This window comes from Eleutherodactylus coqui, chromosome 4, assembly GCF_035609145.1.
Source record: "Eleutherodactylus coqui strain aEleCoq1 chromosome 4, aEleCoq1.hap1, whole genome shotgun sequence".
In the NCBI taxonomy this organism is placed as follows: Eukaryota; Metazoa; Chordata; class Amphibia; order Anura; family Eleutherodactylidae; genus Eleutherodactylus; species Eleutherodactylus coqui.
Window position 1 is genome coordinate 53,498,450 of NC_089840.1, and position 16,469 is coordinate 53,514,918.

Sequence of the window (16,469 nt, forward strand, 5' to 3'; positions counted from 1 at the left end):
AATGCTTGATGTTTGTAGGGTTCTGGTAGCAATATAACTTTTTTTTAGTACATTTCTCTGTTATCAGCCCGGCCTGTCAAACCACAGTCCTTTCAGGGAACGGCTCATACTGGATATTTACAGGCGGCTATTAAATATCCATCCACATTCCAGCCACCCATTGACCTCCTCATGTCCTCCACCACCTGCTTCGGGGCAAACTGGAACACTCTGACTATGAATAGGATAGGGAGACCCTCATATTGCTTCATGCCAGGTGCTCACCACATTCTCACCTGAGTGCATCATGCCTTAATTCACCCAAGGCAAACCCCATAGACTATTGTTGCTAGTCTTACTAGAATTTAGGCTGGAGTATTACTTTCACACACAATAAGCAGAGATATTGAACCAGGAATTGAAAAACAAAGTATATTAGAAAGTTGCAGAAGTTTGCATTATCACAGATAGACATCAGATGAGGTACAGGAAGGAGTCACAGAAGAAAGCCACCTTTCTTTGGAGACACACCGCCACCTTGTGGTTAAGCTGCAAAGTGTGTTTCTTCCTAAAACCCAGGTACGAGAGCTCTAAAAGGTATAAAGATGGTAGGAGAGATGAGGATACCAGGTCAATGCTTTCCAACATCAAGTGCCCCAGTAGAGATGGGGTAGAAAGAGTAATTGCTCCTTGCTTGTGTCTTTTTGCCTGACTGTACAGTGTCAGCAATGAGCATACAGGAATGGGCCCAAAAACAAATCGCCCGCCCGGAAAACCCAAATCTTCTTCACTGCCTGTATTCTACCCACCTCAGAGATTGGGACAATGTGAATACAGCCTGAACCCTACTGAAAACTATGGTGCCAACTATACGGTACACACATCCCAAATATTTAATTATTACACCAATCACAGCATTACTCCATGCTGCATCTTTGTCTTTCCTGTTCACAAACAGTTCTCCCCCTGTTATCAGGCTCCTTCCTCATGGAAAGCATCTAGTCTTTCTTTGAGTATATTATAGTAAAATGAAACACATATAGACAGTAAAGCCCCTTGCCTGAAACATTCAGACCTGGAATCTTATTCATGCCTCACACGCCTTCTGCCGCATGTCCTCTATGTAAATTTAATCCTCAGTTATTCTGGACTGGAAGGTGACAGTGACGGCTCTCAAACAGATGTTCACAGTGAAGTTTATTATACAAGAGCAGCCTCAAGTCACAGGATAATGGTAACAGCCGAAATGTTTACACTGGGATCCTATAACGAGCAGAGGAGAGCTTGGCAAGAAGAAAAAAAATTCTAGGAAACGTCACTACCCCGTAAAAAAAAGTGAGGATCATGTCCGATGGAGAGTAGCATATTGTGCATCAAACTTCCTTTATTCATGATGAAGGAATCGTCCAATGAAGTATTTCTGTGTCTTAACTCCTTCCTTGGATTAGGCAAGTCACATACAGCATATGCAAATATAACACTAAATATAAAGTACAATGCAATACACAATATAATACACAGTGTTAAATATTAATTCTCACATTTAGATACTGTATATAATTACACTCATTGTCAAAAGCAATCCCTTCCCAAGAAGGAGTTATTGGAATCGAATCAAACTTTTAGTGTGTGATTGTGACGCGGATATAAGTAAGTGATTACACTATCAGAGTAAAAGGATAATTCATTGCGGAAACTGCCCCCCTGAAGGAGAAACTACGACCCTGTTGGGCTGTCTCTATCATGGATTCTAGACGTGATAAGGAATGGGCATGGAGGCTGTAGTACACTCTTAGGCCACCTCTAACTTGGATACAAGATGTGATACGGGTGGGCATGGAGGCTCTAGTACCCCATTGGGCCACCTCTAGCTTGGATGCAAGATGTAATACAGGTGGGCAATGAGGCATACAGGTTCTGTATGGTATCCTGTGGCATATTGGTCCATATTTGCTGTAACTGAGCCTCGAGATCGCGCAAATTGGCTGTCGAAGTTGGCGTCCCAGATGGTCCCATACATGTTCTATAGGTGACGGGGCAGGTCTTGGAAGTGTGGCAATGTTGTGGAGGCATTCCTGTGACCACTTGTGTTTGCGTCTGAGCATTATCCTGCTGGAAGATCCCTTTTGGAAGCCGCCATGAGAGAAACACATGTGGCTGCAGGATGTCCTGAGCCTATCGCTGAGCTGTCATTGTCCCTCGTACCACTACTAGGGGTGATTGTCTGGCGGACCATCACATACGACAGTCGGAGTGCTGCTCCACAGCAAAGGCAGGATTGAAGAACTCCCTAGGTCTCCAGACATGAATATGGCCATCGTCAGTGCACAAACTAAACCTGGATTTTTTGTTGAAGACAACCTGGTTCCACTCCGTAGCAGTCCAGTTTCATTGTTCATGACACTGCTGAAAATAGAGGCAATAGTGGGTGCCAAAGACAGAACATGTAATGGGCACCGTGAGACCAAACGTCCTTCAGCCAAACACCTGGAAATAGTTCAGACAGACCCAGGGGCTTGTAACGATGGTTTCACCTGTCTCTGGATGGCAGACAAGGAAACTGTTGGAGCTGCTCGATGATCCTCTCTACTGGTGGTCTGTCGTGGGCATTTTGAGCCTGGTCGCCTGTCCAATTATGCACCCCCACCCAAACTGTTAATTGGGCAAAATATCTTTGATTGTGTCCTAGAGGCATGTTTAATGGTCAACAAGCTCTACACAAGCGGAAAAAGATTTTACTACACACAAGTAGCCTATGATATCCTTTTTATAGGTCAAGGGTGGAACTACTTTTAGGGCCTCAGATGGCAAAACCTTAATCAATTGCATATCTGAACGAGATGTAACTGCATGCCGAATTTTGCAGTAAAATGAGAACTCCATCTAGGTTCTTGATTTTGTATATAAATATAGGTGTAACCGCTTTTGTAAAACTTTTGACATGTCATAGGTACATGGAAAAAGTTTTGATCACTGGCGCTCCGGGTGCAGTCACTGTTCCTTTTCTGAAGACTGACTCAATAGAGTGTCTATGGGCTCATCTACCGCTAGCAAGCAGTGACAACGTTTGGACGAGCAATGCAGCTGCTTTGTTCTAGCCATCGGTTGGGTCTCAGCACCTGGACTTCCCAGTGATCAAAACTTTTGCCCTTAGGCCTCCTTCCCACGAGCGTGACGGGCTCCGCCGCGTAATATTACGCTGTGAAGCCCGTCACGGCGCCCCCCAGAGCCCCTATACTTACCTGCGGGAGATAGCGTGAAATCGCTTCCCCGCCCACCGCCGCCCCGTCACCGCCCACCGCCGACGCGTCACCGAGCGTGTCACGTGACGCGGCCGGCCGTGTCACGTGACGCGGCCGGCCGCGTCATAAGGCGTCATATGACGCGCGGCGGTGGGCGGGAAAGCGTTTTTTCACGCTATCTCCCGCTGGTTACAGCGGGAGATAGCGTGAACGGACGGCTTCCATTGACTGCAATGGAAGCCGTCAGTGCGTACAGCCCGTCCTCACCTGCAGAAAATAGAGCATGCTGCGGGTGAGGACGGGAGAAATCGCGGTGCGTAATTCCGCGCTGGAATTACGCATCGTGAGCATTGTGCTATTAGGTTCAATAGAACCTAATAGCTGCGGGCAACGCAGCGGATTTTCGCCGCGAATTACGCGGCGGAAATCCGTTCGTGGGAAGGAGGCCTTATTCTATGTCTGTTTTTCAAAAGCAAAGTTACATGTTAAAATAGTAGGTAGAGTAGACAAATATTATGGCTAGAAATAAAATAAACACCATGACCAATACCTGGCCAATGTCCAGACAAGCTTATCAGCCACAGCACTGCTATCTAGATGCATGTGGTCTTGGGAAACATGTATAATATAGGGTCTAAATTGCTGGCAGAATTAATCCATTTTGAATTTCACATCAAATTTAGCAAATTAAACATGCTAATTTGGGTGCGAAATTTTCCACAAGACAGCAAATTCCACTGCATCCCACGCAATAATTGTGTCTCCTGTGAAAGATCTGTTAATGTTTCAGACCAAACACATGATTCTTTGTCATAGTCTGAACCTCCCCACAAAACTCTGTTTAAAAACAACCTCAAAACCTGTTCCACAGGCGGCAGTCACACAAATTTAGCAATTTAACTCTGAATATGCCAAATACTTGGGTCTTTGGTAACTCCAACCCCAGGAACCCAGGTATAATCAGAGATAAAAACACTGACTGCTTGTGGGTTAGTCGGCTTAAGCTAGAATTCACAGATGACTGTAATCAGCGCTGCACGCTGCTTTTCTGGCAATTCTCAGCTGGACACCAGTTGAAAGCTCTGAGAACAAAGCAGCTGTTTGCATATACAAAACAGCTGCTTTGTTCTCGAAGCTATCGCGATGGTACTCCGCTCCGCCTGCATTAACTCTTAAGTAGCTAATTAGCTTCTTAGAGTTATGCAAAGATGATCGCTCAAAACTGTCACTCAAACTGTCGTTTGAGCGATTATCTTTCAGTGTAAATGGGCCTTTACAGGGACTGTTATCTTGAGGACAAGATGGTGGGCGCACACTATAAAGTCACTTTAACACAAGGGATTCTGTTTTAAACTAACCTCTAGTAGCTTTACTCCTCTCACACTTCACGTAATACAGTTAATACGCAGAACTAAAACCTGGCTATCTGGCCACTAGCTAAACATACAGCTTTCCTCTACAAGGACCTACCACATGCACCCCAAACCAGACACATGTCCACTCGGGTAGCTTCAATAGGCATTTTGCATAAACCTGTTTCTTCCCCAGTTGGGACTCCTATCTGAGAGTCTGACACCTATTGAGCCCTCTCACACAGCCCAAAACTGAGTCTGCCGTTTTCTCCCCCAGCTCCAGCAATCCAAGCCCTTTTTTGGGAATAGCACATTTAAAGGGTTTGTCCATGATGCTGGTGTTTTTACTATTGATAACTTATCCTCAGTATAGATCGTCAACAGATGATTTGCAGGGGTCTGTCACTAGGAATCCCTCCTATGAGCTGATTCCCAGTTGTGCTGCCCATAGTGCAGAAGCCCAGGCTGGTATGGCAGGCACAGCTCCCATTGAATTCCTTGAGAACTGTGCCTGAAGTACTAAACCAAGCCACTGCAATGTTGTCCGCTCTGTTCGTTTCCAGCTGTAACCACATTAACAGCAGCGCTGAGAATTAGCTGATTGGTAGGGATCCTGAGCGGCAGACTAAATCATCCATTGATGATCCATCTTGAGAATAGATCATCAATAGAAAAAAAAAACCCTGCAAAGTGCTGGACAGCCCCTTTAACCCCATGCAGGGAAACAGCTTTTTCCACCACCTACATCCTGGATGCCTGTAATTTGGTCCTCTAGTGGCATAACTATAACACTCCAGTGACCACTCTGCCACAACACATATGTTTAACTGCTTCCCAACCTACACCGTGCATGTATGACGCACGTTGGGTGTTGTATGGAGTGGGCTTGGGAGCCGAGCCTGCTCCATACATAGGAGGTGTCAGCTGTCTTAGACAACCAACATCTGCAATCAGAGATAACTCCAGTTGTGGTGGTAAGGCCTGTCTTAGGCCTCTCTCACACAGGCGTTTTTGTACAGCGTTTAGCTCTGCGTTAAACGCTGTACAACACTCATTCATTTCAATGGGACTGCTCACACAAGGCTGAAAACGCAGCATTTCCAACGCTGCGTTTGAAAGTGATGCATGTTCTATTCTTGGCAGTTTTCAGCTGTGTGTCTCACATTGAAATGAATGGGCTGCGTTTTCAGCACTGCTGAAAACGCGTAACAACTTTGTACTGCATTTTCATAGTCTTAAATGCAGGCTGCTATGCCGGCAAGTCTGAAAAAAAGTTTCCAGCTTCCTTGGCTATGTTTTCAGCTGAGCTGAAAACGCAGCCAAAACGCTGTCAAAACGCATGCTAACGCTGCTGAAAACACAGTAAACGCAGTGTTTTTGCGAACGCCTGTGTGAGGGAGGCCTAACACGTGTTTTTTATAGCGTTTAATGGGCGTTTTTAACATTCGCTTAAAACGGATACTGTAGGTTCAATTTTTAGCGTTGCAGCGCGTGTTTTTTTGACGCCTTGCATCACCCATTGAAAAGGATGGGATTAGTAAAAACACTTTTTAACACCGCTTACTATGCCACCAGAAGAGGGGAAAATGGTGACATCAGCTTGTTTGCCTGCATTGTTACTGCACATAATATGCAGTAAAAACGCAGACAAACACTAAAAAAAAACGCTGCTCTCAATGCTGTAAAATGCTGCATTAAAAAATGCAGCGTTTTCACAAACGCTTGTGTGAGAGTGGCCTTAATTCTTTAAATGTTATTGTCGATTCTGACAGTGATATTTAAATATTCCTCTTAGCTGCCATGATTGTTTGCCTTTTCAAATACAGTATACTACATAAGCGATCATAGGCAAGTTCAATTCCCCTATGGGAACCAGAAAAAAGTAAAGATTTTTAAATTATTATAAAAATTGTGGCACCTGGGGATATGGAGCTCACAGGAACGCTATCTGTCCTTCACCTAGATGAGGTTTCGCAACTTAGTAACCCACGTCCAGGTCAGATGTTTGGTAAAAGTCCATAAACCTATCTTTATTACAGTAACAGAACAGATAGCAAAAGTAACAATCTTCACACCATTGATATAATACATCACAGTACACACATACATTACAACTAGAGTTGTGCGAGCATGCTCGCTAAGGGCAATTGCTTGAGCGAACATTGCCCTTAGCAAGTACCTGCCCGCTCGAGAGAAAAGGTTCGGCTGCCGGCGCCGGTGACAGGTGAGTTGCGGCAGTGAGCAGGGGGAGCGGGAAGGGGGGGGGGAGAGGGAGAGAGAGATCTCCCCTCCGTTCCTCCCTGCCGCTCCCCATCCGCCGCCGGCAGCCGAACCTTTTCTCTCGAGCGGGCAGGTACTCGCTAAGGGCAATGCTCACTCGAGCAATTGCCCTTAGCGAGTATGCTCGCTCATCACTAATTACAACACATCCCTGACTGTCTGGCCACTAAATAACATACTGCTTTTGCCCTTTCTAACATAGGCCTATTGCCTTAAACACAGATCTAAAGTCCATCAGCTTTACCCAACCAGGGTGTCAATATAGGGGACGTCCTTTCCTGTCAGACTCAAGCAGCTTGATTTCCAACCAACCGCTCTCGTACAGGGGGAGCACTGAGCTCAGCAGGACAAGAGCTTTTCTCCTGCCAGACCCAGACAGGCGTTTCCTGATTAATGAGCAGGCTACACCATCCCACCCCCCCTGCCAAATCTTTTTTCGGAAAGCCTGCTCTCCAGACCCATAAAGGCCATCTCTGGTATTGCACTTCTACAACATATTAAACACTTTGAAAACCCTTTTTTTCCTGTTGCATTAAAAAAAACTAAATTGAAAATTGGTATTGCTGCATTCATAAAGATCCAGTTTATTAAAATATCACAGACAATCCTGCATGGTGAACGCAGTCAGAACAAAATACACAATGCCAGAGTTGCACTTTTTTTGGTCACCCTGTCTCCAAGACAGAAGTGAATAAAAAGCAATCAAAAAGTCATATGTACACTAAAACACTACCAATAAAAACTCCTGGTCGCCTTGCAAAAATCCAATAGTAAATATACGGCGGGGGTGTAAAGCAATTAATCAGAAGCATGTTTGGTTGTCAGCTTGAAGTCACAGCTGATAACCCAGAGGAGAAGGCAGGAAGGGTTTTTAACCCTTTCTGCCTCCTCCTTTCTTTAGTACACAGCGCTTAATGAGCGCTATGTACTAAAAGGTGAAAATGGAAGTATAACTTCCACTACAAGGGCCGGCAGTCATGTTACCGCCGGAATTCCCTGTCACAGCAGAGCACCTATGTACACACAATAACACGCTCGTGTGAAGCCACCCTTAGGGGTAGGACAGTAACCTGAATTCTTTTTTCATTGCCTACATGTGTATCCAGCTTGGACTTGATCTCAGGAATGGTCCTCCAGTGTATGCAGCACCCCTGGCACTTATGTCATATAGCTTTTGCACTTGTACACAACAGAAGGAGGTAAGCACCCTTGATCCTTTCGGTTTTATACTCCCGATTACTGTTATGAAATTTTATTCAAGGAAGCTCTGTCCCTTTTTACTTTTAGTTTTCCTGTCTTCAACACATGAATGACACATAAATTACATATATAATGTGGCTCTATCTAATCTCAAGGTTATAGATGAGTTCTACATATTAGGGGTAGAGTTATGGAAGATTTTATGTGTGATGAGATGCTGGGGTTAATTTATAATCTCCAGTGAAGATAATAGGACAATCACACAAATGTCCATACTATGCAGAGCTGCCAGCGACTCACATCTCACAATAAGCTATTGCTACTGTCACTAACAGCTAACCTAACACTCGAGGAACCACATTTGTCTCTACACAATCCTTACATCCAAGACGAAAAATACAATACTGGATGAACAGGTAATCCCTCCATAGAGCAGGTCAGAAAGGTAAGGTCAGCATTCTTTACTAGGTATCACAAGCACATGCTGCCTTTTATGAAACAGTATAGAACCTCTCAGGCCTCCTGCATCACGTTTGAGCTAAGCGGCCATGGACAAACTCTCACTAAAGCTACCATCACTTACTGCTGACTCTGATGGCGTCACCTTAAGGGACCACATTTTCATCTAGAGAAACCCACCCTTTAGGCTGCATTCAGACGAACGTATATTGGCTCAGTTTTCACGCCGAGCCGATATACGTTGTCCTCGTGTGCAGGGGGGAGGATGGAAGAGCCAGGAGCAGGAACTTAGCTCCCACCCCCTCTCTGCCTCCTCCCCACCCCTCTGCACTATTTGCAATGGGGAGAGGCGGGCCAGGGGTGGGGCTAAGTCCCAAGAATTAGCCCCACCCCGCCTCTCCCCATTGCAAATAGTGCAGAGGGGCGGAGAGGAGGCAGAGAGGGGGCAGGAGCTCAGTTCCTGCTCCTGGCTCTTTCATCCTCCCCCCCTGCACACGAGGACAACGTATATCGGCTCGGCGTGAAAACTGAGCCAATATACGTTCGTGTGAACGCACCCTTATACTGCCATTCAGAGAGAATGCTGATCGTTACCTCTAGGGAGCAGATGAGTGTTCCCTGACACGTGGAATAGTGCTCATCAATCTATTGACATCGACGCAACCACCGCTGGATGCATAAAACCACCATCACTGGAAATGTATTGCCACATTTACTGGAATTGTAGAATCACTATGATTAAATAAGCAAAGTAGCACCTTCCCCACTGCGTGGAGCAGTGGCAGACTATTGCAAATGTTATGCATTGTAATCCTTATACATTTCAGGGTCATGCTCAGTGGATCCATGAGGGCACAGGGAGAGATAACTGATAGTTTCCATGGAGAGGCAGCATATATTCAATTAGCAAATAGCATCTCTACTGACTGTTCCTCAGGGGCTGTCTCAGCAGATGGAGATGTTTTCGTAGTATGAAGACACATTAGGACACTCCAAGAATCTGCTCAGTTTGTCAGCCAGCTTGTCCAACTGGTTTGTGTCTGAGTATTTAAGAAGATTTGCACGTCTGATGAAGTAATGTCGCAGGAACCGTTGCCGGGAGCATTTTAAAAGTCTGCGCACAAGACGTAGGAAGCAGAAGCCAAAGTCTAGCCAAGCCTTTGAAGAAGGGTTCCGCTCACAGTCCCAGAGGAGAATCATCTATCAAGAAAACAGCAAGATCAGTAGTCACAGAGGTAAAACATGGACATAAAATTGTCTCGTAGGGACTGTTCAGACCTCGTGCTTGGTTCCATCCAGGGGTCCTGTCAGCCATTTAGTCCTGGAAAGAATAGTGCAGTCCACCATGCTTTTCTTTCAGGCACAAAATGCTGGAAATTAATGAAAAGCTGCTGAATCGAAGACCTATTGGTCTCCGTTTCAGCAGTTTTCATTAATGCTCAGATAGATTCCATTAACCCCTTTAGTGGCACGCCCGGAAAATCTCCTACCTCCAAAATTTGGAAATTATTTTCCAAAATTGTTATAATGTATTCTTTCATTACAAAGAAATGTTGCAATGTGATAGTTGCATTCCTTAATAAATACTTGCGAGATTAAATTGCATTGTTGACTCCTTTTTTAAAAACCTGCCCTGTGAGGCATGACATGGTAATAGTAAACCTGCCACTGAAGGGGTTAATGTGCAGTTTTTGTAGTTTTAAATGGAAACTTTGAGAGGACCATTGGAAGGAGCCAATAATGAGGTCTGATCAGGCCCTTAGGTCAACACAAGCTTTGTCTCACCTACATCAAAGTGATGACTCCAGACTCAGGAATCTCACCTGCAGATGCTGGGAGGTGATAACAGGGCGAGATCCTGGACACCACACATCTTCCTTCAGCTGCCGAACCACCCGCAGACACTTCATCCGACACCCTCCATCCTCATCTATCCCCTCCAGTAGGAGGCGCTCTGCACGCAGGAACGACAGCTGCCAGTGGTAATTTGTTCGAGCAATAAGGTCAAAGCCAAAAGACTGAAGGAAAATAAAAAATTATCGCTGAGTGATACAAAGACTCAGAAAAAAAGGCAGCGGCAAACATGCAATAAACTGAAAGAAATTATTTTTCTTTTTTGAGGGATTGCAAAATGTCTTGAGACTTGTGTGCTTTTTTTAAGACCCTAGGAATGCCCTTACCTGTTGGTGCTGCATTGATGGGTTAATAAGAGATGCAGAGGAAAGGTTCCAACCACAGCTGGCAGTCATAGAGAATAGTTGCAGGGGGACCCCAAGCTGAAGTTTTGCACCAGGGTCCATTAGTCTTTACATGTGTCCTGCTGTTGCTTATCTACACAGCATATTGGAGGAGGGGTTGACACTCTAATCGGGCTGGAGGGTATACCTTTATATTGGGGGTACTCAGTTTTGTCAAGGTCCGCTTTCCTAGGTCGTCAGTAGATGAGGGATCGAGCTAAATGCCAACTGTAAACATTCAAATCGACATTTTGCTAACTTTGTGAAACTGCTTACACCAAGATTTATTATTATTTTTTAGCGGGGGGAGGGGGATTTAAAAAAAAACATTTATAGTTATTTCTTTTTATTAGTATATTTACGCTAAAATAAAGTATGGAAACCGGTTCCTCATTTTGTTTCAGATGTTTTGATATATAACATGTATGGATATATAATATGTATGGTTATGGATTACAAGGCGCATGTAGCAACGGTTTTGGTTTGTGTTGGTTTTGGGTTATTTTCTTTCTTATGTATATATTGTTGTTTTAGTCTGTAATTTTTATTTACTTATGTATGTATTTATGTTTTTTTTTACTATCTATGTCCCTCATGACGTCATATAAGACCCCTGGGGGACATTCACATGTTTTTGTTTTTTTTTATTTATTTGACATTTTTCCACATAGCTGAGGTATCCACAGGAGCCCCAGTTCATTGGGCACAGGCAGAGCTGATCAGGGTCTTCTGGGATGCCATAACAGAGAATCCCGGCGGTCACGTGACCCGCAGGCTCCCATAGTGGAAGAAACACTTCCATTTTCACTTTTTAGTACATATCACTCATTGAGTGATGTGTACTAAACAAAGGAGGAGGCAGAAAGAGTTAAAACCCACTTCTCCTTCCTCCTCCGGGTTATCAGCTGTGACTAACTGTGAAATCTGATTGATTTCAGAAGCAGGAGGCTTTAATCCCTGCCATAATTTTACATACAGCTGGGCTTTAAGCCCGGGACCAGGCGCTGTAAATTTACAGCACCTGGTCCTTAACTGCTTAATACCCTAGACCCCTAAACTCATTCAGACCCCAGACCAGCCCCAAAATTTATTTAAGACCAGCCCTGAAAATGCATTTAAACTGCTAAATTAATCAGATTTCAGACCAGAATGCAAGGCATAAGGGTGCCCACTATGACTTTATTACTCAAGGGCCCTCATAAATCTGGATTACAGCTATTCATCTATTACTGCTGACAACAAACCTCTATCATGCCTGAGAGGTTGTCACAGCCCTGTCCCCTGTTACTAATATCACTGATATAATAGTAATATAATGACATTGTATAGAATGAAGAATGTAAGAAAATAATCACAGACCTTCACACAACGTGCTCTGTCTTTGGAGGGCCACCGCTTAAAGAACCGTGGCCATCGAGCCTTCCGAGGCCAACATCCTGGGATCTCCACCACTGGAAACAGTTCCACCTCCACCGTCTGCATAGAGGTCTCCACGGTCACTCTGATGGTGGGACCAAAGGAATCAAGCACACTAACTCTGTCTGGAGATGGACAAATGGGCTGTTAGTAAAGATTAGAAGTCATTAATTTAAAGCTTGGCTTCAAATTACATCAGGATCGCTGCAGCCCCCTGCAGATAGTAAAAACTCCTAAAATTATTGTACTTGGCAGCCATTAGAGCTCTTGGCTGCCCAACTTTCCAGAAATATCACTGTACAATCAGGAAGATCACAGAAGTGATTGTGTGAGGGCAGAGAGGTTTCTCCACTTACTGTCATTCTTCCCATTGAAGAACATTTCAGTCACTCTCTCCCCACGATCCAGTGAGAATCTGAACGATTATGATTCAGTTTAAAAAGGCCAGACCACAAGTGACAGATAGCAGAGGACAAAAGAGAACATTCATGTTTAGGGGGCTCTGCAAGGTCAGGAACACCGTAGTCTCTTACCAGTCAGGTTACAGGCAGGGATGGCGCGATGGAGGAGACCCAGGAGAATGCTGAGTACACGTGCGGGCACTACATCCCCTTGAATGCTGACGTCGTTGTCATGCCAATGTCCACTGGTTTTCTGAAATTGCTCCACCTCCAACCACTGGTGAAGCTTCTCCGGCTCCATCACAGGGCTCAGAAGTTGTACTCCACTGGGGGTGTAGTAACGCCACCGCCTTGACCTATTCTGGCGAAACCCACTCAGACCCCGCAGAGGAACCGTCACCAGGAGCTGTGACGGAGCCAAAACCTGCAATGTTTGGAGCAAAGTCACCACAGGGCTATAGGACTCAATGCCAAAAATGATGCAAACCCCATTGCTATGCCAAATATTATACTCTACTCACCTCCAGAGCTGCATCCTGCTACATCATGTTTTAAGGCCCTTTTACATGCAGCAATTATCACTCACAATTTGTGCAAACTGCCGAAAATCAGGGATAATCGTTACATGTAAAACGCAGGCATTGTGCACTTTTCGTTTGAACTATGGATTTTACTTCATTTAAGCCGCTGAAAGACTGAGCAAATACGTTCCATTTGAATGCATTTCTTTCATCTTGCAATAGATGGCAGGAAGTTCTCCTTGCAGCATGTTTACACTAGCCGCGGGGAGAACAATGCAATCTGCCGACAGCCACAAGGAGAACAATGGAATGTGTCGGCAGATGTTTGAACAGCTGGGCGTGTGTTTAAATCTCATAAAGTTTCCTTTACATGGAAATAAAGATGATAAAGTGTTAATGGCCATTAACACTTTACGCAAATACATCGCTAAATCTTTCGGCCGTTTGAAAGATTATCTTTGCGTGTAAAAGGACCTTTATACTCCATCTTATCAAGAGCTGTAGTCACAGTTGTGCTGTTGTGTACTAGCTTATACTCTGCTCACATTCATGGCTACATTCACAATTTCACTGGCTGTGCATGGTAATATTTAGGCAAGATTGTTCTGCATTGAATTATGTAACATTTTTTTCTCTCTTAGGCTGCTGTACTTTGGGTCAACTCTTATTTCCACAATGCACCACATCAAATCATGCTTTGTACAGACAATAAACCAGCTGGGGGCACTAGTGAGATTGTATAAGTGTGGCTAGAACCTTGATGCTCATCCTTGTGGCCTGGTTGCAGACTGGGAAAAGAACATGTGAAGCATGACCAAAGACAGCAAAATGCGTTTCAGCTTAATTTTTACTCTCGTCGGAGCAAACACTTAACTGGTCGTAATGGAAAAGGTAGTTCAGAGTACACAACCCCTCAGCTACTGGCAGTAGGATAGTCTCTTATGAGGAGGAGAATGACATCCAGGAGGGTCTTTCAACAAAATCCTTCCTTGATCACCATAGAAGTTGCTCTGCTTGTGGTACACAAGTTAGATGAAGTCTTTTGAGTCCGGCTTCTTTACTGCTGCCGGCAACTCTTCTCCCTCTAACTGGTTTGGTGGTTAGCTGTCTCTCTGCACGCCTCTCATCACACACGTGACGCATGCGCAGACCCTTTTTATACCTACTCATAACTCCACACTCTAGTCCTGTGGAGTTTCACACTACAACTCAATCACAATTACAGAGAAACTTAACACCTTTTTAATGTATTGTCAACAGCAGTGGTACACACACAGATCTTACAAGATGTAAGCTCCATCCTGAAAGTTAACAGGAACACAGCAGATTTCAGAATGCAGCTCTGGATGTGACTGGAGTATATCAGGTAACATTACTAAGCAGTGACCTGAGCTTTTTACGTTTCTACGAACATTTATGTTACACATTGGGGGAAGGAACTCAGGACTTGGGGGAAGACATCAGCAGGACCCTTGTACCGAGATTTATAATAACCTCTAACCTAAGCTGACTATATGAAGGAAAATAGACCTTTGACATTAGAGGACTCTTCATACAACAATCAATAGGGCATGGGATTGGGCAGTCGATCATACATTAGACAGTGGGGTCTGCGTTCGGGCAGTTGATCATACACGAGACAGTGGGGTCTGAGTTCAGGCAGTCGATCTTACACTTAACCTTGGGACCTGAGATAGGGCAGTCAATCATAACATTAGACAGTGGGGTCTGAGTTCAGGCAGTTGATCATATATTAGACAGTGGGCTCTCAGTTGGGGCAGTCAATCATACATTAGACAGTGGGGACTGAGTTCGGACAGTTGATCATACATTAGACAGTGGGGTCTGAGATTGAGCAGCCCATCATACTCCAGATGCTGGGGCCTGAGATCAAGTAGTTGATCATACGCCAGATAGTGAGGTCTGAGATTGGGCAGTCAATAATAACACTGGACGATGGGTCTTGAATAGAGATGAGCGAACGTACTCGGATAAGCACTACTCGTCCGAGTAATGTGCCTTATCCGAGTACCGCTGTACTCGTCTTGAAAGATTCGGGGCGCTCCGCTGCTGACAGGTGAGTCGCAGCGGGGAGCGGGGCAGAGCGGGCGGGAGAGAGGGAGAGAAAGATCTCCCCTCCGTTCCTCCCCGCTCTCCCCTGCAGCTCCCCGCTCCGCAGCGCGTCCCGAATCTTTCAGCACGAGCGGGGAGGTACTCGGATAAAGCACATTACTCGGACGAGTAGTGCTTATCCGAGTACGTTCGCTCATCTCTAGTCTTGAAACCTGGACAAACTTTGCACTCATGAGCGTAGTTGTCTTTGCTTTGCTTTATTTAAATTCCTCAGCGTTCTCAATATCTGTTCTTGTTGCGAATGAATAGAATATTCATTATGTTCATCTTTGTACAACCCACTCTGATGTCCTACTACTCATACAGCTCATATGCGTTTTGCAATATATCATTGTGTCTGGAGTTGGCATCCATGTTTAACCCCTTAATGACGCGGCCCCTTTTTCTTTTTCCATTTTCGTTTTTTCCTCCCCCCTTCAAAAAAATCGTAACTCCTTTATTTATCCATCTATGTCGCTGTATGAGGGCTTGTTTTTTGCGGGACGAGTTGTATTTTTCAATGGTGCTATTAAAAGTACCATATAATGTACTGAAAAACTTTTAGAAAATTCTAAGTGTTGTAAAATGGAAAAAAAACGAAATTTCGCCTACTTTTAGTGCGTCTTGTTCTACGGCAACAAAAGCGACATGATAACTTTATTCTATGGGTCAGTACGAATACTACTATACTAAACTTGTATAGTTTTTTTTTTTACTATACTACTCTTTTTTCAGACATTTAATTTTTTTAAATTATTTTCTGCGGTCATTTTGTACGCGCAATAACTTTTTTATTTTTCCGTCAACGTAGTTGAGCAAGGGCTCATTTTTTGCGGGATGTCCTGTAGTTTCCGATAGTATCAATTTTGAATACATACGACTTTTTGATCGCTTTTTATTGCATTTTTTTGAGAGACAGGGTAACTAAAAAAGTGTATTTCTGGCGTTGTTTATTTTATTTTTCGGACGACGTTCACCGTGCGGGAAAAATAATGCACTACTTTGACAGTTCGGACTTTTACGGACGCGGCAATACCAAATACATATTTTTATTGTATGATTTAGATTTTTTATCATAGATATGTCAAAAGGGGCGTTATTTAAACTTTTACAACTTTTTTTTTTACAATTAAAAAAACTTTATTGATTTTTTTTTACATTACTTTGAAGTCCCCCTATGGGGGGGACTTTAACATGCGATGCTTTGATCGCTCCTGCAGTATGACGTAATGCTATAGCATTACGTCATACTGCTTTTTCACAGGCAGTC

At 44.2% G+C, this 16,469-nt stretch overlaps 1 protein-coding gene and 1 long non-coding RNA gene across 4 annotated transcripts in view; both read right to left on the reverse strand.

The window, feature by feature from the left end:
* Positions 1–1,159: 1,159 nt before the first annotated feature.
* On the reverse strand, positions 1,160–8,741 carry LOC136625320 (uncharacterized). Its single transcript, XR_010792537.1, has 2 exons — positions 3,669–8,741; positions 1,160–3,128 (listed from the first exon to the last, which is right to left on the reverse strand). It is a non-coding gene; the product is annotated as an uncharacterized lncRNA (long non-coding RNA).
* Positions 8,742–9,211: 470 nt separating this feature from the next.
* The window catches only part of MAB21L3 (mab-21 like 3), a 46,783-nt gene continuing 39,525 nt past the window's right edge, over positions 9,212–16,469 (reverse strand). Inside the window, exons 3-6 of one of the 3 annotated variants that reach the window (XM_066599420.1) lie at positions 12,699–12,990; positions 12,109–12,290; positions 10,336–10,530; positions 9,212–9,712 (exon numbers count right to left, since the gene is read on the reverse strand). In XM_066599420.1, coding sequence (XP_066455517.1) covers positions 9,458–9,712; positions 10,336–10,530; positions 12,109–12,290; positions 12,699–12,990 — 924 coding nt within the window. In that variant the 3' untranslated portion in view covers positions 9,212–9,457. Of the gene's footprint in view, positions 9,713–10,297; positions 10,531–12,108; positions 12,291–12,698; positions 12,991–16,469 lie in introns of all 3 variants that reach the window. The other 2 variants (XM_066599421.1, XM_066599422.1) reach the window with 2 other exon arrangements.